We start from the raw sequence: 24400 nt of genomic DNA on the forward strand, positions 1-24400 counted from the left end.
CACTGTGCATCACAGTGAACTTTCAGACAGTATATAAAGGGCAAAAACATTAATCTGCCTGGAGCTTAACAATTTTAACAAAACACCTGTTTTGTCATCTCGGCTCTGGTCTCAAGAGAACCCTATAAAACAGCTTCCAAAGATGAACCTGGAAAATAACACATCTATAAACAACTTCCAGCTTATTACAGACATTAGTTTCATTTTTTCCTCCATGTCCCACTAATTCCTGTGTTCTGTCGTCTTCCCCACACCACTCTTGTCTGTCTTATGTACTTTAAAGATGATTAGTGACAGCACCATTTTTTATTATTATTAAACTGCCTTATTTTAGTAATTCACTTTTACTAAATGGGGTAAGGTACTTGTAAGCATTAGGACATATTAATTTGCATCTATATGTAGCTACATTGCCAAATTTTCTGCCATCTTATGTAGGTAGTTATGGTTAAAGGCATGCATCCTCATTGACACAATTCTGAAGTTCTGTATTACCATAAAATAGATAATAGCGTATATGTAATGTACACATAATATATAAAAATTATGTAAACACATATGTGTATATGTAATGTAAAATCCCATATATGTGTGATGTGCCTGTGTATATATGTCTATTAAAAAGTATGGTATGTAATATTCTTTATTACAAAGTATGTTAGTATAGCAGTATTATAAAGAATACTACATTTCTGATTCCCTGCCTTAATTTTTGCTTTGATGCAGATATACCTCAGTCTTGATGCAGAGCAGAAGCTACTAAGCTTTGATAGCCTTGATGCAGAGCAGAAGCTACTGAGCTTTGGTGGCCTCATTAGCAATTATGAGGACGTAGTAACAAGAACTGGGAGAGAAGAGGACAAAGGAGTGCCACTGCACTAGAAGGTGTTTTGAACATCTGGCATCTTCCTCCTCTCCCCTTTTCCCATCTAATTCCTTTTCCTCAGGCCTTTTCTGATGAGAGGTTTGGATGCCTTTCTGCTGTGAGGACTCCATGGCTCTTGGGCAAGGGCCTGAATTTCTTGAGGTGACTGCTATTCTGTGCAGTCTGAAGCAATGCTGCTTCGAAAGAATCAGAAATAATAAGTAAGGGAACCTGAGGGAGGCAGGTATAGATGTATTAAAAAAAGGCAAAAAATAGAGGATTAGTTTATTTTTATTTATTTAATAATTGGATTGTATAGTCTCTAAACATGGTGATGGAAAATAATTTCTAAGAATTCGTTTGTTTTAAATCCATGGCATGTTTTGATAAGTTTGTTTTGTTTCTTATGTATCACCGTATGCATGGCAATTTTATTTCACACACACACAAAAGTAATCTCTAGAGAGTTGATTGAACTACTTTCCTTTTTTGAGAGTATGACTATTGCTTTATCCATGGGTGCTTTTTTTCCTTAAAAGTAAGATGTAAGCCTCTCGCATCCTTTTTTGATTTTTCAGTTTTAAAATTGTTACTGAACAATTGTTAGTAGTTATTGAACTCTTATTACTAGCTACTGAAGTAAGGCTGCTGGACTGAAACAAATTAAAAACACTTTTTGCACTTCAATACTGCAGCCCTCAACACTTAAGTAAAACTTCTGAAAATGCACCTGTGACTCAGATATCTTCTCTTGTTGTTCCCATCACCAGCTACCTCAGCTGAACAAGCTTTCCAGGGACAGATTGTCCTTTTGTCAGACTTGACAACTGATAATGACCAACAAATGGATTAAAAAGCATACTTCTACCCTGTTTTTTTCCTATGCTGTAGGGTCTTGTAGGGTTTTAAATATTTAATAATGTGGTAAAAGCCTAGTCCTCTTGGAGGAGGAAGTTCTATGTCAGCAAAAGTGTGTGATCACTTCTCTAGCAAATGATGTAGAAATCTTTGTATCATTCTTTCTTGTATGCAGGTAGTGCCAGACCAAAAATAGGTGTATATGAGCTGAATGTAATCAGGAAAACAGAAAGTCTTAATTCAGTGGTAAGCGTTGAACAAAAAAGCCTGCATGGTATTGCATATAATTGGGATTTGCCTCTCTAATGTGTTTCCTGTAGGAAAGGTAGCAAAGATTAGAATTTAGCTAAAATTCAGAGATTCCTTATGAAATTATGTTGAGAAATATCCAACCAAAACCATTTAGAAAAGTGAAAAGAATGTTAAGAGGCGTGAATATTGTATCAAGTGGCAACAGAATTGTACGAATTCTTGTCCTTTTTTTCATCAGTTTTACATTGTAACTTACTTGTGGAAGGACAGTCATATGTCTTCCTAGTTGTTTTACAGCAATTGTTTGTGGCTGTTCATGAGAGAATTTTTTTTTTTTTAATATTTGTTTTTTCTAAAAATGAAATTAAACACAGTATTGAAAAATACCGTGAAGTAACCTAAAGTAGATATGAAAATCACGGTTGTTGTGGCTGTTTATACCCTTGCTTCTCTTGATGCTCAGACCTTTAACAGCCTAAAATTTTTGTCCTGTTACCTATATAAAAATCACTCTCATACGTTTTGCTGCTGCCAGAGGTAACAACCAATTTTTAAATGAAAGTTTTCTTTGTATTCAAACTGTATATACATTGCTATACCTGACTGTCAGTGAGTTCAAGTGCATTCTGTGAATTTTCGTTGTTAAAAAGCTGATCCTGGACACCTGCCCCAGCTTTATTAAGAGAAAGATAGCCTTGAGGTTAGGAGATGTGTATTAATGTGTTAGTTCTCTGCATCCAAGCTATAGAATTATTTGAGTGTAATGATTAGAGGCATTTCCAAGTCTTTTCTGAAGCCAGATACAGGGAGGAAAACCCATCCCTTGTCTAATCAATATTTTTGATCAATCAGCTATATGATGTTTTTTATCATATTGAAGTTGTGTGACAAAGTGACATGGTAACATGATAGCAGCAGAAATAATGGAATTGTCTTTTTAGTGTTGGCACAGATGCGCTTGGCATGACTTCTTTGCCATCTGTAGGATAAAGTAATGAAAAAATTATAAGTAATGTATGAGCTTATGGATAAGACAGATTTGCTCTTTCCACTTGACCAATGTGTGGAAGTCATCCATGATCCTTACAGCTCTGGAGGTTCATCTGCCCATGGTCACCACCATTGAATCATGCCATGCTTTAAAGTTCTCTACTAGCTCAGTTCTGCACATGCGTAAGACTCCCTATTGACTGAGGACTGTTTAGACCTATTGAGAAAAATCATTGGGTGGGTGAGAAGTAGGTGAGGCTTTAAAAAAAAAAAAAAAAAAAAAAAAAAAAAAAAAAAAAAGACTTGATTATGATGTGGTGTTCCCCAGGGCTCAGTACTGGGCCAGTTCTATTTAATGTCTTTTATCAATGATCTGGATGAGGGGATCGAGTGCACAATCAGTAAGTTTGCAGACGGCAACAAGTTGGGCAGGAATGTTGATCTGCTGGAGGGTAGGAAGGCTCTGCAGAGGGATCTGGAAGGGCTGGACTGATGGGCCGAGGCCAACTGTATGAGGTTCAACAAGGCTCAGTGCCGGGTCCTGCACTTGGGTCACAACAACCCCATGCAACGCTACAGGCTGGGGGAGAGTGGCTGGAGCTGCCGGGTAGAAAAGGACGTGGGGGTGTTGGTTGACAGCTGTCTGAATATGAGCCAGCAGTGTGCCCAGGTGGCCAAGAAGGCCAATGGCATCCTGGCCTGTATCAGGAATAGTGTGGCCAGCAGGACCAGGGAAGTGATCGTCCCCCTGTACTTGGCACTGGTGAGGCTGCACCTTGAATACTGTGTCCAGATTTTGGCCCCTCACTACAAGAAGGACATGGAGGTGCTGGAGCGTGTCCAAAGAAGGGCAGTGAAGCTGGTGAAGGGTCTACAGCACAAGTCTTATGAGGAGTGGCTGAGGGAACTGGGGTTGTTTAGTCTGGAGAAGAGGAGGCTGAGGGGAGACCTTATTGCTCTCTACAACTACCTGAAAGGAGGCTGTAGCGAGGTGGGGGTCGGTCTCTTCTCCCTAGTAACAAGCGATAGGACAAGAGGAAACGGCCTCAGGCTGCGCCAGGGGAGGTTTAGGTTGGATATTAGGAAAATCTTCTTCACCAAAAGGTAGTCAGGCACTGGAACAGGCTGCCCAGGGAAGTGGTGGAGTCCCCATCCCTGGAGGTATTTAAAAGACGGGTAGATGTGGTGCTTAGGGACATGGTTTAGTGGTGGACTTGGCAGTGCTAGGTTAACAGTTGGACCTGATGATCTTAAAGGTCTTTTCCAACCTAAACAATTCTATGATTCTGTGATGTGATTATGATTTAAGAGAGGACTAAGCCTGTATGTTTTTAGTGTATTTTTGAATTAAAATTCTTTTGCAGATTCCACAAGTTTTTCTTGTTGTTAAGATGGTTCTAAATAATTGAATTAACAGTATTTTTGGCGTAACTTCTGTCTCTGGGACAGAAAATTTATTAGGGTGCATTGCACAGAGCAAGGCTTTTAGCTAGGCTGGAGAAGAGAAAAATACATTATTGACAGTAGTAATGTCCAGCTAAGCTAATGTGAGCTATGCTTTACTGTACATATACATGTAGGTACTTCAAACTAGCACTGCCACCTTGAAAGCAATTCACCCTGTTTACCCTCTCTCCTGATAGAAGGATTTGTACTGCCACTTAGTGATTTAGATTAGGGAACTGAGGTAGCTTGAAACTAAACTTTTCTGAAAGGGTTAGTATTATATGTTCCTTAGTCCAGTTCATTGTGTAGTCTGGAGTGTTAAGGACAAGTTTTTGATGTGCTGGATGAATTTACTTGGGGAGGTGCACTACTGGACCCGTTACTCGGGAATAAAGAAGAACTGGTCACACATGTGAAGGCTGATGGCAGCCTTGGCTGCAGGGATCCTGAGACAGTGGGTTAAGACCAAAGGGAAGTGAGGAAAGCGAGAAGCAGAACAGGGACATTAGACTTGAGAAGAGCAGACGTCGGCTTATTCAGAGAATGTATGGGTGAGATCCTGTGGCACGCTGCTCTGAAGTTTACAAGAGCTGAGGATATTTTTCTACAATTCTGTTGGTAGAACAGAACTGGGAAAAAATGATGTGCTTCTATGGACTCTTAGTAATATCAGTCTATTTCGTGAAATGAATCTCCAGTTTTAGAAAAGTTTTAAAAAAACCTACACGTCTGCTGCCAAAATTTGAATCAGAATCTCTCTGCCATGTGGCATAAATTGCAAGTGCAACATAAATAGGAAAAAATTTAAAATGTACTTTCTAAACGGATTCTGTTTTTTTATTAAGTGAAAGAGCTGTTGTAATTCAAGTAGCAGTACTTAGCTGTGATAGATTTGAGTATGATTGCATGATGTTAAGTGGTTTTGATAACTGTACATTTTTATGTTTGAAAGTCTCTTACTGTAATAGCATATTCTATGAATAGCCTAACTTTTTTCCTATATAAGTACAATTTAAAACTTTACATTATTACCGCACAGGGTTTTAGCAAAAGCAATATTATAAGAAACTATTTGATATTGAAAACTGAGATGTATTTAATGGCCTATGAATGGTTTGATCTCTGCTATAGTTAAAATTGCTTCAAATCCCACGCTACACTGTGACTGCTCCAAGCCATGTTTCCTTTCATCTTTTTTATGTAAGTTAACATTTTGTAAAAGATAAATAGAAAGTCATTACTAAAAGGGTTATTATTCTGTATTTTTAAAAATACATATTGTAATAGATTTTGATGCTTCAGCTGAGGAGTATGTTTCTGATTTTACTGGTTGACAGGATCACAAAGTTGCTCTGTGTAATGATACCAAATTTTAAAAGGAGTATTCTGCTTCAATCATAAGTGAAAAAAGATGAGCGAATATGGAAGATCATTGAAAGCAGCAGGCCTGTACTATAGCTGCAAGTTATTAATTCCACATAATTTCATTGCTGTTTGCAGAGTGGCTTGATGCACCTTTATTAGAGGTAGAATTCAAGCTTATAATATTAGTGATTAGTATTAGTTTTTAATGTGCATGTGAAAATTTGTATTTGAATGAGAAGCCTGGTGCTGGAGGGAATAGGAAATAGGCCAATTGATGGGAAGAGTATTCAAATAGAGACACTGAGACTAGAGACTAAACCCAGCATAAAATGGAAGGGGCAGCATGTGGAAAATAGGAGTTGAAATAATGGAACAAATTGTACTTGGAGATCCTGAGTGTTTCTTGCATACAAGGGTTTATAATTTCTTTTTTTTCCTCCAAAATAGCAACCTCTCAGAAGTGCCAGAAAAAAGAGTTTACTTGAGTTGAAATGGTTTGCTTTCTGTCATCATTCCCACAACAGTTAGTTAGTCAACAGTTAGTTTTAGGGTTGGAGCTCCTTTTAAGTAACTGACAAAAGATTATGCACTGGAATTTAACTCAAATCACAGCTCATCAATTCAGATGGCTTGAATTTATGGTGTCACAGGGAGCAGAATTTCTCTGTCCTCTCTCCATCTTCCCAAACGTGATGTATGAATGTAAAATTCTGGAGCAGACTAAAGGTCTGTATTCAACAGTGGTCATAAATGGATGCCTAAGGAAAAGCACAAGAACAGAGAAAATATATATGATACTTTCCTCTAGTGCTTTTCCACTTTTTATTAAGGGACTTCCTGAGCTGAATATGCTTAATATGTATTTTCAGTAACCCATGGTAGTTTTCCATGTAGTTGTCCAACGAACTCCTGAACCGTTGTAAACCTTTATCATTTGCAGTATCCACTGGCAAGAAGTTGCACAGGTTAGCTACTAAGTAATGATGACCTCCTTTCCCATGTTTGTTCTGAGCCTGGCTCAGATATTTTCATATTTTTTAGTTCCTTTATTGAATGAAATCGTGAATAGTTGATTCCCAGCCAACCTCTCCATGCCCCTAATGATTTTGTAGACCTCTGTCAAATACCCCTCTCTACTTCCCATCATCTCTTAAAAAAATTGTCATTCATTACTTCATGTGGAAATTAGTCTGTATTTCTGATTATCTTGTTCTATTTTCTGAACCTTTTCCATTTTATTTTTTTTTTTTTGAGACAGGAAGGACTAGAATTGCGTACAATGTTCAAGGTGTCAGTGAACCGTGGACATACACGTGACCTTCATGTTGTCATCTGCTTTGCCTGAATTCCTAACATTTGATTTTTTTTTTTTGACTGCTATTTAGCATTGAGTTGCCATCTTTTGTAACTGTATATCATAATATCAAGATCTTATTCTTGATTGCTAATAGTTTCTCATATTTTTAATGAGAAGTTACGATTATTTTTCTGACGTATATAATTTTACATTTACCTACACAGAACCTCACCTACCATTTTATTGCCTGCTTATTCAGTACCGTAAAGTCACCCAGCAGTTCCTCACACTTGTCCCTCATCTTTTCTTTATTTCTGTTTTTTAAAAACCAAGTCACATATTCTTGTCAGCCAACTTTTGTTACCTTAATTCTCACCCTATTTTCCTTGAACTGCACAGATCACATCCTGCTCCTTGCAGAACTCTACTTGTAACCTCTTTCCACTGTGTGAAATGGCTGTTTAGTCCTCTGTTTCCTGCCTTCTGGCTAGTTATATTTTTGTGTAAAGGACTTGTCCTCTTATGCCATGTCTGTTTAGTTTCTTTAAAAAGACTTTGTCAAATACCTTTTAGGAATCCAAATAGACTTTATTTGGATCATTCCTACCCACGTGACTGTTTCTTTTAAGAACTCAAGAGATTTGGAAGGTGGCACTTTGTTGCCATATCTTCTCAACTGCATCACTTTTATTCAAGCGTTCAGTAATTCTATTCATCATTACAGTTTCTACTAATTCGCTGGGTACAAATATTGGATTTCCAGGCCTGAAGCTTATTGGATGTCCTGTGTAACCCTTTTTAAAAGTTGTCAGTATATTTGCTACACTCCAATCCTTATGTGCCAGTGCAAGTATAAATGAGAGGTTATGTACCGTCATAAATAGATTGGCGATTTAATTCTTCAGTTTCTTTTAAACCTAGCTAAATATCATCTTACACTGGTGACATTGCTTTTAGTTTTGTTTTACTTTATTCCCTATTCTTCAGTCACTTCAGTTTAAGGCAAATTTTATGATGTGTTTCAAAAAGAAGTGTGTGTTTCTGGATATTTTCTCATTTTTTTTCACTGTCAACACAGATGCACAAAATCATTGAGCTTCTCTCTCGCAGTCTTATCTTCTTTGAATACACCTCTTACACCCTGACCATGTATTGGCCCTACGTATTCTCTGGCAAGCTTTGTATTCCCATTGTCTGAAGAAAGATTTATTATTAGTTTTAATGTATTTTATTTTTCTTCCCCAGTCTATTTTGCTTTGTCCCTGATGGGCTTTTGCACTTGCTGTAATTTACCATTTCTTTTATTATTTGCTTTTTTCTGCTTAGAAATTCTCTTAACCTGCTGTTCATTGATGTTGGCTTTCTTTTGACCTTTTTCAAGTCTTTCTTAATTGATATTTTATGCTTTGCTTCTTACTTGGTCTATATTAGAGAGACTGCTTGGTTTGCAAGACCAAAATAAAGCAGAAATGGGAGATATGGTCAGGCGGTATCTCTGAAAAATGTGACCATGAATTATGTCACATGCTGAATAATGATCTTTTGAAGCAGGATTGTGTTTAGATATCCAAGGAATCCATTCCAAATTTGAAAGCAGAGCCATTAATGATCCAGATGGAAGATCATGAGTCAGGTTTTCTATATGTGAATAATTTGTGCAAAAATATTTTTTTAATGGAATCTGAATTAAAAATGTAAATATTGAGCTTGATAAATGACAGCTCATCAGCCTAAAAAGTATAGCTCTCTGTGCTGTAGTGTGTATTCACAGATGATCTAGGAAAGATGCAAACACTGAAGCTACAAAGTCTGGCGATACAAGGGTGTTAAAATAAGTAATGATGAAGACAGACAGGGAAGAGCTGGAGAAGGACCTTGCAACTCTGAGGTAATGATAAATGAAAATGATCATAAAGCAATCCATGTAGGGAAAAATAATTTTAAAATTTACACAGTGATGAGCTTACTTCTCTGGAATGGGGTCTTGCAGCTTCTCTGAAAACAGCAGGTCAGTGCCTAATAACAATGCTGGTCTCCGCGTCTCGGGGGGGTGTAGCAGAACTGGAAAAAGCACACAGATGGTTATCAAAATCAGTGAAAGACTAAACAGGTGAAGAGGTAAATGAGGGGGCATATGGTAGCAGTGTATTCCCATGTAGGACTAAGAGGTGAACAGGGAGCAACTGTAAACTCTGCCTGCCAGTACCAGTGTTGGTGAACCTCAAATGTAACTAGCAGAAGACAAATTGGAAACAAAGATGTACTACTTCCCACAGCATGGAATTAAGTTACGCTTTACTTGCAGTGGAGTGTTATGGATGCTAAAAGCTTTTATGGGTTCAGAAAAGATCTGATGAACTCAGAGATGAAAAATCTTAAATACCATCTTTGGCTCAGAAAGTGTTTTGTGTCCCAGCTCACTATATCCTCAGAAAATATTCTGGGAAAGTGTGATTATGTGCTCTCTGTGTCCTTGTATTCTTCCCTAGACGTCTGCTGCTGGCAATAGTCAGAGTCAGGAGATTGGGCTAGGTGGATCTTTGATCTAATGCAGCCTGTCTGCTCTTGTGATTAGCTGTCCATGCTATCTACTTTTCTACCATCTAACCTAATTTTTTTCTGCTGCAAATTAAGTTGATATTTTTGGATTTGTCCCAACTTTAAATGCCTTTGCCAAAGTTCCATTTTGTTTTTTAATACCTGTCTCCCATTTCAAACCTTGAAGGACTTCCGATTAGGAGCTCAAGTTTCAGTTGCTGTTGCTTGAAGCTGCCTTCAACTATGGCTACAAAGCAAGTGCATTCTCTGGCCAAGTCATGTTGTTGACTCTAACCCCTGTACCTTGGAAGCTCCCAGCACGAATGTTTTTAGGGGCAGACTGGTCGGGGAGTCCTAGATGAGCTACCCATCTCCTTTGTTTTTGTGGATTGTGTTTCTAGATTTGATATTGCCTGAGCCCATGTGATCATTGTGGAATATCCTGTGAACAAGAGAGACTCCATGGCACTGTAGAGAGTTCCTCTGAAGCCAGCTCAAACTGAAGATAAAGTAATAGCTTGTGCTGTTCTGCTGGCAATAGCTTATTGTACATTTATTTTAGCTGCCTTAGTGCCCCCGTCCTACAGCATAGCCAAGCACCAAGCCGTTTCCTACCTCTCATGTCATTTGGCAGTTCATAAGGGCCCACTTAACATGGCTGTCTCCTACCCACTGGTGCTAGGGATGTTGACATCAGTGCTGAGTTGGTCTTGGCATGACGGTCAGCACAGGTTTTTTGTCTTCTCTTTGTGCCTGACTTCTCTAGCGCTGTTGACCTACTGCTGGAAAGTACAATCCTCCTTGAATATACTGAGGTGTCTCCTGCATAAACTATAATGTGATGGTGCATCTTTCCTCCTTAACTCTTTCAGGGATTGCTGCATTGTGTGGCAGGATGGCTGTACGTTCCCCTCATCGAGGAGGCCAAAGCCTGTCAGAGTTTGGTAGACCTGCTGCACTGCGTGGGCTCGCTCAGATTCCATCTTCCTGTCAGCTAGGCTCTTTTGGAGTCATCTTGCTTGGTGTAGCAGTTACTGACCTCATTTCACACATTGGCAAAAAGGAGAGCTACTGTCTTCAGGTATTTAAGGAGATGGAATACCTACGTGTGCATGGCCAGTGCCCTCTCTTTATCACAATAGTGCTGCGGATTTGGAGTTACGTCCAAATCCTTAAGATAAGGATGCTAAGAGATTAGACATTACGGATTAAAAAAAGATTATTCCTCTGTTTTTCTCCAGTTCTGCTTAGCAAACTGTCAGGCCTTTTCACCATGTTTTTGTGATGTGCTGTATCAACTGACATATCAAGGGAATTCTCGGCTTTTGTTAGTGAGGTCCAGGTCACTTCATGCGTGGTGCTGCAGCCTGGGCACAATACAGTGAGTACAGTCTTGTGGTCTGCCAGCTGGGCTGCTTGTCTGCCACTGGCAGCCTTGTTGATCGCTTGAACACCATCAGTGCAGACAGGATTTTGCTATTCGCATGCCATCTATCTGATCATCTCACCAAAGTTCCTCTGACGATTTTTTTTTTTTTTTTTTTTTTGGTATCTTCAAAAAAATTGTTATTCCCGTTTATATTTAGAGTTTACCCTAAACTTTACTTGATTGGATTAAGCATTCAGAAGTTAATAGCAGTTAGTTGTATATATGCCCTTGCATCTTGTACGTATGCATTCTTGCACAGTCCTTAGCGGCAGCTCTTCTCTATAAATTGCTGTGTGTCTACTGCCAAAAGTTATACAGGCTCTGGAAAAAAATTCTTCAGAACAGTGTATTGTTTGCCTTCTGGCCTTCTCTCGTTGTGTGTTGTATTCCTGGGTTGGGCATTTATGTTTTTCCTTACTAAGAAAATGGATTTGTGAAATAATAGGTAGTACTAGTGGAAAGGGCAGTATTTCAGAGTGTCTTAAATGATCAATTTATGTTGCTCCTTGGTATATAAAGTTAGTGATACTGGTGGTAATCTACTAGTATTCTAAGTGTATCCTAAGAAGATAACTGACTATTCCAACATTTCAAAAAACTGGAAACAAAGATTTTTATTTTGCTGATAAGTCCACACTATAAATAGTTTGATATTATATTACTATGTCACTATTTAAAATATCTTAATTGTTTGACTTCAAGCTGTCTTTGTATCAGTGTTCAAAAGCATACTTCACTATCACTTAACTCTTCTGCAATGAAAATTACACAAGGATCTTGAAAAATAATTTCTGTAACGCTGTGTATAATTAACGTAATTGTAGAACTGACTTTCCATTTGCATGTTTAAAAATATTTTTCACTTCATGTAAGTGGTCAGAGAACTAGTTTCATTGAAGAAGACTTTTATGACAGGTAAAACAAATTCTTATAATAGCAAAAAACCCTGCTTCTGCTTCCATTTAGATTTGTTGTAAATCCCACAACAGTTATAGTGAATCTAAGACATAGAAATACAGCTTGCTTTTTTTTTTTTTAAACAAATTACACTTTTAGGGTTTTAAAATTAATTTTGGAGTAATTAATAAGATTTCACAAGCCTCTTTTTGATTTGGAACTCACTCCAAGTTGTGGAAAAAAAATGGCGAGTAATACAGTGTTACTTGGAATGAAGTTAACCTCTCCAAAGGGTCAGGTTTCTACATTAGTATTAAAGGCTTTGTACCTGAGGTGGTAGTTCAACAACTGGTTTGAGTTGAAAGCACCACAGTAGTCCAGCCTTTCCCTGTCCGCCGCAGCTAACTTCCATTCTTTCTTTTGTTCTGACATAAGTCTTTGTGCAATTGTGTGACAGATCAAACTAGGAAATTGACTCACTGGGCTGAAAAATACCATGGCAAAAATATCATGGGTTAAATAGAGTTTTTGTTTTATGACTCATTCTAATTCTCCCTGACCAAAAATTTCTGATTTTCTGTAGGTAATAAACTACATGCTGTGTTTCTCATAGGAGCCACAACCCTATAGTCTCTCCCTGTCACCTCCTCACACACATACCCAGGTGCTTCCCTTTCTTTATGGCAAGGTATCGAGTACCTTTTATCTCAGCTGGTCTAATCAAGAAACATAATGAAGTTTACTTCAGTGCAATTGCTTTCAAGTTCAATTTAATTTTAAAGTTGCTCATTCTGTTTTGGACTTGAAGAGAGGTTTGTGTGCCTAAAACTTGTAGGATTTTGCCACCTGTATCAGTTGCTTTAGTAAAAGATAATATGCTCCTTCCATAAACTTTGCCTTACTTGGGCTCTTGTAGCATTTTGGTGCTGAATTCTCTTGCAAACCGGAAATAGAGTGGTAGCTTGAAATATGTGTTTTTAAAATAAGACTGTTATCTTGAAACTAAATGTTATATTTTTAACTCTGTCTTCAAACTGAGAAAATATTGCCACTTCTGTAATAACAACATAGCTGTAAGTGCAGAAGTTGCCAGAAGGAAATCTAGACTCTTTGGCAATAGCATGCAAGACAGTTGGGAGCTTTTCACACCTGGAATCTGCAAGTGGTGATGAATATTTTGGCATCCAAGAGCTTGAGATAGGAAAACCTAAAATGACATTGGTTATGTGTTGAATTTTTTAAAAGATTTTCTTCACAACCAGTGCAGTTGGAAATTTAGGTCAAAGTCTTAAATTTAGTTTTCTCATTGACATGCTGAATGAGATTTTCAGGACCCCAGCTTCCAATGAATGTATTTAGAGAATATTCAGATTGTAAGTGTAGGATAGCTTTCTAGTTTGGATGTTTAAATAGACACATTTAAAACATTTCTGGCCTTAGAATTTACAATTTGAGGATGCTGCTTAGCCTGTCTATGAAAGCAGACTATACCATAATTGTGGTGGAATTGGGACCTTTGAACATTTCCTGCCCTGATTTTCTCTTTGTGCTGACTTGTTAAACTTTTCTTTGTTCCTTTAGGAAGTTCTTCTGCTCAAAAGTAGAAAGTACAGAAGTAGAAAGCAACTTTGGTAGATTCCAGTAAATTTACTAGTTTCTTAAATGAACTGAAGGCAGGCAGATAGAGCTTCTAAAAAGCACAGAGATTTCCTAGTAGCAAAAGGCTGATAATATTCCACAGGGGAGGCAACAGGACATATATTTTTCCTTTCTGTGGAACAGAAGTAATCTTCTGTCCTTACTTGCTTTGTCCTGCAACTTACAGTGTACCTCCATTCAGCCAAAATTGTCTGTGCTATTTTCTCAACCCTGGATCTGGATTTAAACATCTACAAAGGCTGGTAAGCAGAGATTGGCTTCAGTTTAGGACTGTCTCTAAAGAAATTATATATGTGCACACAAATTACATAAAACGATCGTCTTTCTTTGATTGCTGAGATAAAATCAGCTTTTACAGAATTGACTTGGTTTTTTTTCTGGAAGTTTTGCACTGTTGTTTTCTAATAGCATATAATCTTTTAGTATACAAATTAAAGAAGTCTTTTGCAGGGGTGATATGTAGTTAAAAGCAGTTAAGTGGGTAGAATAATTTTAAATAATGGATGCCGTTTGTACAATATTAAATTCTGGATATAAACACTAACCCTCCTTTACCTGTTCTTATATTATACTGTGATCAGTTCCCAGGCAAAGGCTTACGTTACGGAACAAAGTCTGTACTCATTGCATTGTCCTAGTTATTGCATGGCCTGTCACCTGGAAATAAATTTGGCAGAAGGCTAATTGCCTTTAATTGTGATAATTCTGTTATCATACACATTTCCTCTGATCTGATAAACTGGTCTGATAAGGAAACTGATGAGTTAATGAATACAGAATTTTGTGAGATATATTGCAATTAAAATGGCTGTTACTTTTTTAGGAGAATTATAAAGACGTGCTTGTTTTGCAGAAAATAACCGTATTGGCACCTATAAAACTGCACTGCTAAAGGATTTATCTGTTGAATGAGTAAAGGAAAGCTTGCACCTTAACTGTATGTTGTTAACTATTCATCTGCTTCAGTGGGCTACAGAACATGCTGGAGCTTTCTTAAATTGTTTAACAGCATTGTAGGCTGTTAAACAGCTATGCTGAAAGCAACATATGGCTGTATTTCAGTAATACAAATGGGACTATATATACTTTTATGAGTCTTTTATTAATCTGTGGAATTTAGAATGGACCAAACAATCTGAATTTGTCCTTCAAAATTCAGGGAAGTTTCAGTTTCAATTTTGTTCTGAGCACCACCTCCAAAGAATGCATATTTATGTCTGTCTGAAAGTCCTTAAATGTAGTCCTCTCCAATGATGTCCGCTTTTTCCACATGAATTTGGAGAATGTGATTGTAACCTAAATTGCACCTACCAGAGTATGCATTTTCGGTTATTAGGTAAGGAATATAAAGATATTTATCCACTGCAGTACATTATAACTTAAAATCTATTAGTTATTACAGTGTTAAGGTCGTTAGAGAACACATCAGAGCAATGAAACCCAGTCTAGATCAGATTGTGAATAAAAGCTTTAAAGAAACCACGTTCTCGAAGCAGTGCCTGAATATAAGCATGGAGGTGTATAAACATCTGATAGAGTTCTGATTTAGCAAAAGTATAGAACATCTTCAGACTTAAATTAGTGAAATAAGACTGCTATCACAAAGAAATAAAAAATTAATCTTCTTTTCCATATTAGGTATTGGTATGATTGGGTGTAATTCAGTGTTGATATCTAACTGAATGTTGCTGCCCATACCTCAAAGAAGAATACGGAGCAAGGAGAGGATTTTCAAAGGAGAACCACATAAAAGACCCATGGGATAGGAAGGAAGGCTTAAAGCTTGATTTATTAATTGGGAGGTCATTAAAAAATGTGTTAGATGCTTAAATGAGCTGAAATTACTGGGAATGGAATTTGGTTTCCAAAGCTGTAACAAAGTCCTGTGGTAAGAAACTAAAATTAGACAGATTAAACCTTGAAACAAAGCAAGTCATGCTTACTGTGAGGGAACAGACGTACTGGAACATGTTACTAGTGAAGACAGGGGACTCTTCATCATTTGGACTCTTACATATAGCATGTGCTAATTCACTGAAGGGTGTGAAGTTATGTGGCCTGATCGGGTAAAAGTTCGGGCTAATTTCAGCCTTTCTGGCCTTGAAATTTGTGACTGGATCCTCCTGCTACTTTATTTGGGGTCTTGAAGAAAACAAGATTCTTCAAACTAAATGCAAACTCAACATGTTTGTAAAATTTGCATTTTTCAAGTAAAATAGTGCTTGCAGTTGATTATTAAGCTTCAGGAGGTGTTTATCACCTTGCCTTCAGGGACTCAGGAGAGAGCTTTTGCCTCCCGTGCATGACAGTTTAATGAGTCCTGGGGTTTTGGTGCTCTGAATACCAGTGGCTGATGATATAGAATAGATTTTATTGCCTTGTAATGATACAGGATGACAAGAGATGTAACAAGGAATTAGTGTATTGGAATAGGATTGAGGAATTGTGTATAAATGAAGAAGATTTTGTTACCCTGGCCATGCAGATGTTATCTACAGTAATATGGTAGTTCTATGGTAATTCTTAAAGTATGGGATGGTTCTGTGGTTATACGTATTGTACCATTGCATTCTGGGCTGGTTACTGATGCTCTCTTAGTATGCTCAAGAATCCATGAAAGAATAGCTCTTAGAAATGTTTGTCAGAGCTGTGACTATAAATTGTAATTTGAAATGTATTTAAAAAAAAGTATCAAATCAGATATCAGATCAAGGCTGATAGAAGTATGAAGAAAAACCTCTAAAACCACTGTCGCCATATCTTTGCTTTAATAAAGCATCTACTTTTCCTACAGGTGATGAATTTTGCTCATGTTTCGAAGCTTTAGCAGAAATCATACTTGCCAATTTTAGATTTTGCTCCAGTGAGATGAATGCTTTCTCCATTACTTTTTTTTTAAGCAGGTGTCAGGAAAAAAAAAAAACCTTGAGGTCCCAATATAGGAGTAAACATATTACTTAGTGAAGACCACCAGCTACTTTGATGTAACTGGGGGGTGGTGGAAGGGGAAGCAAAGATTTGAGCAAATGGAAAAATCACTGTACGTGCTCTAAGCATGTAGTTTTGGAAACAGACCTTTTTCCCTTCAGTAGTGCCATTTCATTTTCTCTTTGACTTACTTGGTTCCTGACTGTGTTATGATAATTCTGTTAGAAAGGCCAGTAATTATGGTCAGTGGTTAGTAATGTTAAGGGTGTTCACATACATGCCTATAGTTCTCTTTAGTATTTTGACCTTATCTGCAGGGGAGAATTTACCAGCACTGGTAGAATTTAAATTGGTTTAGTTCAACTTGATTAAATTGCAGGGTGGATGCTGTTACTCAGAATACACAATCTTAATTTGTTTTCCCTTCATTTGTTTGAATTAAACCAATTCAGGCTATGTATTCTGAATGAACACTCTTTTGCAGGGATGTAATCTACTCTAATTTGGTATAAATATAGATCTTCAACTAGTCCAGATTGATTTTTCTCCAGAGGAGTCTGTTTTGTTTGGAGTTAGTTTAAATGTCAGAATTTACAATTGAAGCAAGAAAGGCATAAATGAAAAAGCTAGAAAACTAAAAAATTAAACTGACAGAATTACCCAAGACAAATTTTTTTCCATTTAGCTATTTGTACCCTGACATAAACCAAAAAATTGTACTTTAGCCATATTTAATCATAAGCATTCCTAACTATGTGAAACACATTGTAAAATGTGGAATAGTCTGTATGCCGAGCAATAAATTAAATTACAATTCCAATTTAAGTATCTATTTTTAATTATATAATTTTTTGGTTAATATTACTTTAAACTTATATATTACTATTAATTACTTAACTAATTATTTAGTAAATTATTAATTAGATTTTTAAAGTTGTTGTTATTAAAATTAAATTTAAATGTAATTATGATTTACAGCAATTGGAAGTTGCCTGCAGAATATAACACTGAAAATGTTTATATTCGTTAGTACTATTTTGAGATAGGGCTTGGAGGTTTGAGAGAGAGCAGGTTAAAAAAATGAGGAAGATTATACTTGAATTTCTTTCTGTACTGGGAGTTGTTTGTTTAGAATTCTAACATAAGTCACTATGGGATACAAAAACTAGTTAAGGTGCTAGGTGAGAAACACAACTTTTTTTCTTTATTTCATGTTTTTCTGTTAATCACTGAGAACCCATGTTCTGCTCTGTTTCTGCAGTCACTGGTTAAATGGAAGCCACTCCTGGGATCTGGATGGTTTCTACTGACATAGACTTCGCATAGCAGCTCCATCGTGTCAGGAGGTTGCAATGAGTGGAGGAGGGGAGCAGCCTGACATCCTCAGTGTGGGAATCTTGGTCAAAGAAAGATGGAAGGTGGTGAGTATGCCTTTCTGCCATTCTTTTTCTTTAAAATGTGTTTTTAAAAAGAAGTAGTTTGCGCTTGGAAATCTGTTTCAAAATTCTTGTGAGATGTATTTTGCTTAATACTTATGTTAAATGGTGAAAGGACTTTAAAACCACTTGTTTCTCTTATCCTACTTTAAAAAGAAGTTATATGGATTTAAGGTGGGTTTTCTTCTGGTAAGGACCTAGGAAAGCTTTTAAATCCTGACTTAGTGCCTGTTCAGAGCACAACTGGAAGAGTCCTGTTAGTATGTTGAATCCAATCAGCCAGTGATTATGTCAGTCCATTTTGGAAATCAGTCAGGCACCCTCTTGAAACTAGTCAGATTGTGAGATTTGTTACTTCTTATAGGTAGGTCTTTCAGGACCTTGCTGCTCTTCCAATTAGAAATTATTTTTGTTTGTTATATTTTGTAGCATAGATTTATTCCTGGCTGATTTATATCCATTTGATTGTGTGCCAGTATTGGCTTTACCATAAATAGCTCTGTTCCCCTTGTGTGTTCATATCCTTGATTTTCATCTAGAGGGAAATAGTATCCTTTTGAAACTATTTTTGCTGGAAAAAGCAGGCTGAGTTCTCATAGTTCCTTCTCCATTCCCCTGATCACTTTAGAATTCTTTTTGCTTGTGGATTTTTTTGGTATTTAAAAAAAAAAAAAAAAAGAAAAAGCCGCTTCATAATAGCACATTTTGGGTATCTCTGTGTGTTTAGTAGGCTGTGAATGGATGCTGAATCACTATTTTTTGTACCATCTTTGCTTTATATTACTCCCATATTTCAATATTTTAGTTAAAACTGTGAGACTGATCATAGAAGATACAGATTTATCATTCATATAAAATTCATATAGGGAAAATAATTTCAACTATCTTGTGCCCTATCCTTCATTTAAAAATGCAGGAAGCTGAGACTAGCTTTGTGTAGGAAACCTTTAGATTTCCTTTTGTGTAAATAGAACCTGAATGGCTATCTCTGGAGTGTAAGTATTTGTAAAATACCTTCTTATATTGCATCTCAATATTGCAGTGAAGTAAAAACTGAAAGCAGAGTCTTGAATCAGATCAAATAGAATAAAATAGCGTTATAAATAGATAACAGTATACTGATATATCGCTATCCACAAAACTACTCCGTTGTCTGATATGTGTAACAATAGTCCTGTTTTCTTCAGGTTTATTTTCTTTCCTATGTAATGAAGAATGATGATCAGATCAGTGTCTTTTGGAAAATTTTGAGAGTAGGCTGTTGTTCATCTCATATGATTATGCATTTTAGCTTGTATGTTTTCCAAATCAAGTATAGATATATACTTTCCAAATCAAGGTAGATGAGTGCCAAATATTGTCTGTGGGTAACTCTTCAATTTCTTAATTTCTGTAGCAAACATTAAGGATTTCTTGATGGCATCTAAAGTGATGTATTTCTTTCTGAATTCAGGATTTCATAGGACAGTCTGCCAGTGGAAGAAAATAGCACGCAAATTTTAGAAATTCCTTAGTGCTTGACACATGTATTAACATAATACTGTTCTGTTAGGTTATGAAGTATTGAAGTTTTTTGCTGGTTTTCTTGAAGCAGTACTTAAAAATTCCTTGTGTAGAAAGATGTGGTGGTATAAACCAGTGGACTTTCAAGTTTTGATGACGATGAGTACTGTCCCTAATTATCAGTTGTACTGATTGTTCCGTGTGGAACTCTCCCAATATCCTGCTGTTGAAGAATGGCAGCTCTATAGTACGATTGCATGAGAGTATTTTGTTGTAACCAGTTTAAAAAAAAAAAAAAAGTACACATTCTGGAAGTTATGTAAAGATTTGCAGCTGAAATGCAGTTCTCGGACTTTTTGCTGTTCAGGAGCTTGGTCTTTGTCATCGTGAAAACATACCTGGAATTTGTGGACACGAACATTTTGAAAAACTATTCTCAATTAAATTTAAATTTAACCTAGACGTTCTTTAGGGTGATTCTATTTTGAAAAGTAAGCATAGAAAAGACCCTATAAAATATTTTTTCCTCAGTGACACCCTCCCTCTCTACTGGTCTCTGCATCTACTAGCACTTGCTTTTATCCTCTGTCGATGCCTTTTCTCATCCCTCTTTTTTGCCTTTGAAACATATATTACAATCCTGACTTGGAAAGACTAGATTGTAATGATAATTGGTTTTCGGTAGGTTTAAGAACGTCATGCAATATGCAGTGTAAGTGAAAGTACCAAGATAAACCATGCTGCAAATTGTATGCTTATGACTTGAAGCAAGTGGTAGATAGAATGGGTTTGCGGTGTGAGATGCTGAATGCAAAGAAAAGAAGCAAGCTTGAAACTAATGTACAAAATGGGAGAAAGTGGTGCAGGAATAAACGAGGGCAACATGGGCCTTGTCAAGGTAAAAATGCTGAGCAGATGTGGCAGGAGGCCAGTATGATCGAATGGTCAGCTCCTGTCTGAACTCAAAAGCAAAATGCAGGTAAACAGAAGGTGGAAACAGGGGTGGGCTGTCCAAAATTAATGTAGAGACATTGCCTCTGTGTGTTGGGATGAGTATATAGGAAAGCCAGAGCTCAGCTGGCAGTTGAAACTGGTGAGGGGTGTGAAAAGCAACGAGAAAGGCTTTTACAGGGACGCTGGCAGCAAAAAGAAGACCAAGGAAAATGTGAGCTCATTGCTGAATGTGGTGTGTGACCCAGTGACAAAGGGCATGGAAAATATTTTTTCTACAATCAAAGAGAGGCTCATTTGTGTCTAGAATTATTGACTGATGTCATTATTGGATGTATGTTAATGATTCTGGTGTACTTTATCTGAGGATAGAAATTGATCTGTTTATTTTATTAGTGTGGTGAGGTGTTTGTTTTTGTTTTGGTTTTTTTGTTTGTTTTTAAAATTTTTTTAAGCACACAAGCAGAAAAAAAAACCCTTTCAGAGGCAGTCTTTCTCAGTCTGGCCATTTCTCAAAGCTGGTAAATGAAGTTATATGATAAACTGCTAGAAGTTTGCATAGGGGCGAGGATGGCTGTGTCACCTCTTTCCTTTTCCCCTCTCACCTTTTTCACCACGCATTCTCACTGTCTCTGTTGTGCTTGTACCGTGCTGAAAATTTATGTGCTTATGCTGAAAACTACAGTCAAATCAATGTCTATGTTTAACTGTTGGAGCCCTGTTAATAGCTCAGAGCTCAGGCAAGATAATGGCATTACCAGACCAAGACGTGGAACAGAAAAGTGTAGACTTAAAATGGCCAAATTAGTCATGAAACTACATCTTCAAGAGATGTACCTAGCTACACATATACTTTTTTAAAAAAATATATATACATATATATAATCCTGTTAAAACTTGCTATTTTCCCCAATATTTAGATGACGGATCTCTTTCCTTTCTGTAAGGACTAACACTCTGCATATATTAAATACATCTGCATGTAACAAAGTTATACTGAATATTTCATCGGACTTGAAAGGTTTCTGTTTCTCATGGTTTGTCATTATTTCAGAGTTAACCCTAGATTCTTACCTGAGTAGTACCTTAAACAAGTCATGTCTGAAGACAGAAACTTCTTATTCAGGATTTGTGATACTGTGTACTTGAACTTGTTAAGTTCTTCAGATGTGTAGTTTAAAGAGTAACAGGCTTAAGCCTGTGTTGGTATGCATGTTATGCTGCCTCAGACAAAGGGTACAGCCTGCGGAGAAGAGGAGACTGCGTTTGCTAACAGCTAGTGTGCTTGTTAGAAAGAAACGAACATGTGAATTTGCAGTCAACAGGTGTTGCACTGCAAACTGGAATATGACTGGAAAAATGCAAGTAAACAATACGTGTATTTTATCTGTTACCTTCTTCCTTATTCTTAGGGGCCTAGGCTATTTTAAAAATAGTTTTTCCTTCTCAGTCAGATGGCTGATTGTCTGGATTAGGAGACATTAGATTTATTTTCAGAATCTGAAGATAGGTCAGCATATTGCTGATCTCTAGATCCCTGGAACGTAGATGACATTTCATACAATGTAGTCATATAACCTTAGCACCTGTGTGTTTTCAAGTGACGTTTAGGAAACCATGTCAGTTCTTTCAAGGTAAAATATAGTAAAAATACAATATTGTGTGTTTCTTAGGGTAAGTTCTTTTTGTCTTCTTTTCTCTTCTGTCAGCTTTAGAATGGTAGCTACAGGGGAGATCACCATATGAAAGCATTACATGAAATAACATTGACTTTTTTTGATACAGAAAACCAGACAAGTCTCTGTTCCCTGTGAACATTTAAAGCAGAGTGAAAACACAACTATTAATATTTGCTCTGAATGTAATGCAAACTGATTACTATGCCAGGAGTATTCTTTTTATTACTTTCTAACACAGATGAAACTTTCAGTGGTGCAAGTTTCTTTAGTATGTCTGTTAATACGAATGGTATTGGTGAACCATAAGTAAATGTGAGTAACATTTAAAATATATATTCAAAGATAATCTTAGCCATTTCTTATCATTTATGATTTAGCCATTATGTGTAAGTCACTACATATGCTGTCTCTTTTCAGTAAATCCAAGAACTTTTTATACCTTTAGTATTCAGTATGTATATTTCTGAAAAAAGAAAAAGATGGCATATTATAAAAATGTCACTGTGCATTTGTATTTGAAGGTCTCTGGGTAGTATGTGACTGTCTGAGGAAAGACTTTATTCAGCATGCTGACTTCGGTCACACTCATGCTGGGAATGCTAGTGCACTCTTTTATTGTATTAAATACAAGAAGTTTAGTGCAGGTGGAGATCAGGTGTATTAACTTGTTTTCCTAGGATTGTCTTCCAAACGGTGGTTAACCATACCTTTGTAGATTATTCAGTAGCTCTTTTATGTACTGAAGGATATGATGACGTTATTTTAAAATCTATTAGTAATACAACAGCGTTTGTAGTATGGCAGGCAGTACAAAGAAGTATTGATGTTTTGTCTCCTTTCTTTTCTTCTCCCCTCTTTTAAATCTGGTTTTGTTCTTTCTTTTATTCCCAATATAGTTGAGGAAAATAGGAGGTGGAGGATTTGGAGAAATTTACGATGCACTGGACTTGCTTACTCGGGAAAATGTTGCACTGAAGGTCGAATCAGCTCAGCAGCCAAAGCAAGTGCTGAAAATGGAAGTAGCTGTGTTGAAGAAATTGCAAGGTAGGGCTGTACCCTGGATATGAAAGAAGTAGAATGTCAGTGTATCTTCTTAAAAAATCATTATAATCTCTATTTAGTCATAGTTTGAATAAATATTCCCCATATTTTGCAGGTTGTTGCTAAATGGTTATTAAAAGTGCAATAGAAGCTCTTTCAGCTTCTGAAAGTTTTGCTACAATGAACCTTTTCTTTGAAACAGGATGACATAAAAATAAAAAGAACAACAAAAAAATTAAATTGCTGCAAAACCTATGCTCAACTATGTAGTTTATTCTGGATCTGTATCTTCTCCTTACCTTTTTTGCTCTAGACTGTTGTTGTTGTTAGCTTTTTATTTCCCCTTCTAAGATGGTCTTTTTTTCTTTTTCTGTACTATCTAGCATTGAATATTTGCAGGTCCTTCACATAGCATCCAGGATAAGAATATTTGTATTTCTTTGCCTTTGCAAGTAATGCCAAGAATAATTCTAATGTTGAAATGAGAAACATATTTCAAAAAAAACCCATGCAAACAAACAAAAACCCAATTTTAAAATACTGCAACTTGTAGAAAAAAATTATTGGCATGTAGAGTCCTGAAATACTTTTTAGAGTTCAGGTTCTTGACCATTCAGAATCACAGCTTTGAATAGTCACTTTTGGTGTACCTTTAGATACTTTAATGTCTGAGGCTATCAATGCAGAGAAATATGCAACGGCTTCTCTTAATTGTTTTTCACAACGTAAGATTATAAAAAGAAAGTTTTAAGCGTGACTTTTTTTCTTTAAAAAAAAAATTTTAAATCTGGAAGATTTTGAGTAATACATCTGTCCTGGTCAGCAGCCCGATTTTTCCAAACTCCTAGTTTGAATAAAACAAAATCTGCATGACATATGGTGCCGCCTAATCTGCTGTAAAGGTCACATTGTAGCAGAAATTGACAGCCTCTATAGATTTAAGAGGGCAAACGTCACATATTATAGTGTTAACAAACTGTTCCTGTGTTTATCTTTTTAAATAACGTCACAAAAACATCTAGTATTATGTAGTTGACCAAGGAGATTCAGAGACTGCATATTAGCTTACTTTGAATTTTAGAGTTTCTAGTCCAGAGATGAATAGTAAATTTCAATATTACCAATTGTGAATTTAGAAACCATTTGTCAGGGTTCTTGAAAGAAATGATCTTAAAGATAGTGAGTTTTGAAGAAACAAATACTCTAACTCCTGGGTTTTTAAATGCTCAGAATTCATTTTTCACGTTTTTTTTTTATATGTACATG

General features: G+C 36.6%; 1 protein-coding gene across 1 annotated transcript in view; it reads left to right on the forward strand.

The window, feature by feature from the left end:
- Window positions 1–17876: 17876 nt before the first annotated feature.
- The window catches only part of TTBK2 (tau tubulin kinase 2), a gene marked incomplete at both ends in the record, with an annotated part of 71791 nt that continues 65267 nt past the window's right edge, over window positions 17877–24400 (forward strand). The window contains 2 exons of the mRNA XM_082316851.1: window positions 17877–17945; window positions 22990–23137. Coding sequence (XP_082172977.1) covers window positions 17877–17945; window positions 22990–23137 — 217 coding nt within the window. The remainder of the gene's footprint in view (window positions 17946–22989; window positions 23138–24400) is intronic.

Source organism: Platalea leucorodia, assembly GCF_965183815.1.
Source record: "Platalea leucorodia genome assembly, chromosome: 7".
Lineage (NCBI taxonomy): Eukaryota > Metazoa > Chordata > Aves > Pelecaniformes > Threskiornithidae > Platalea > Platalea leucorodia.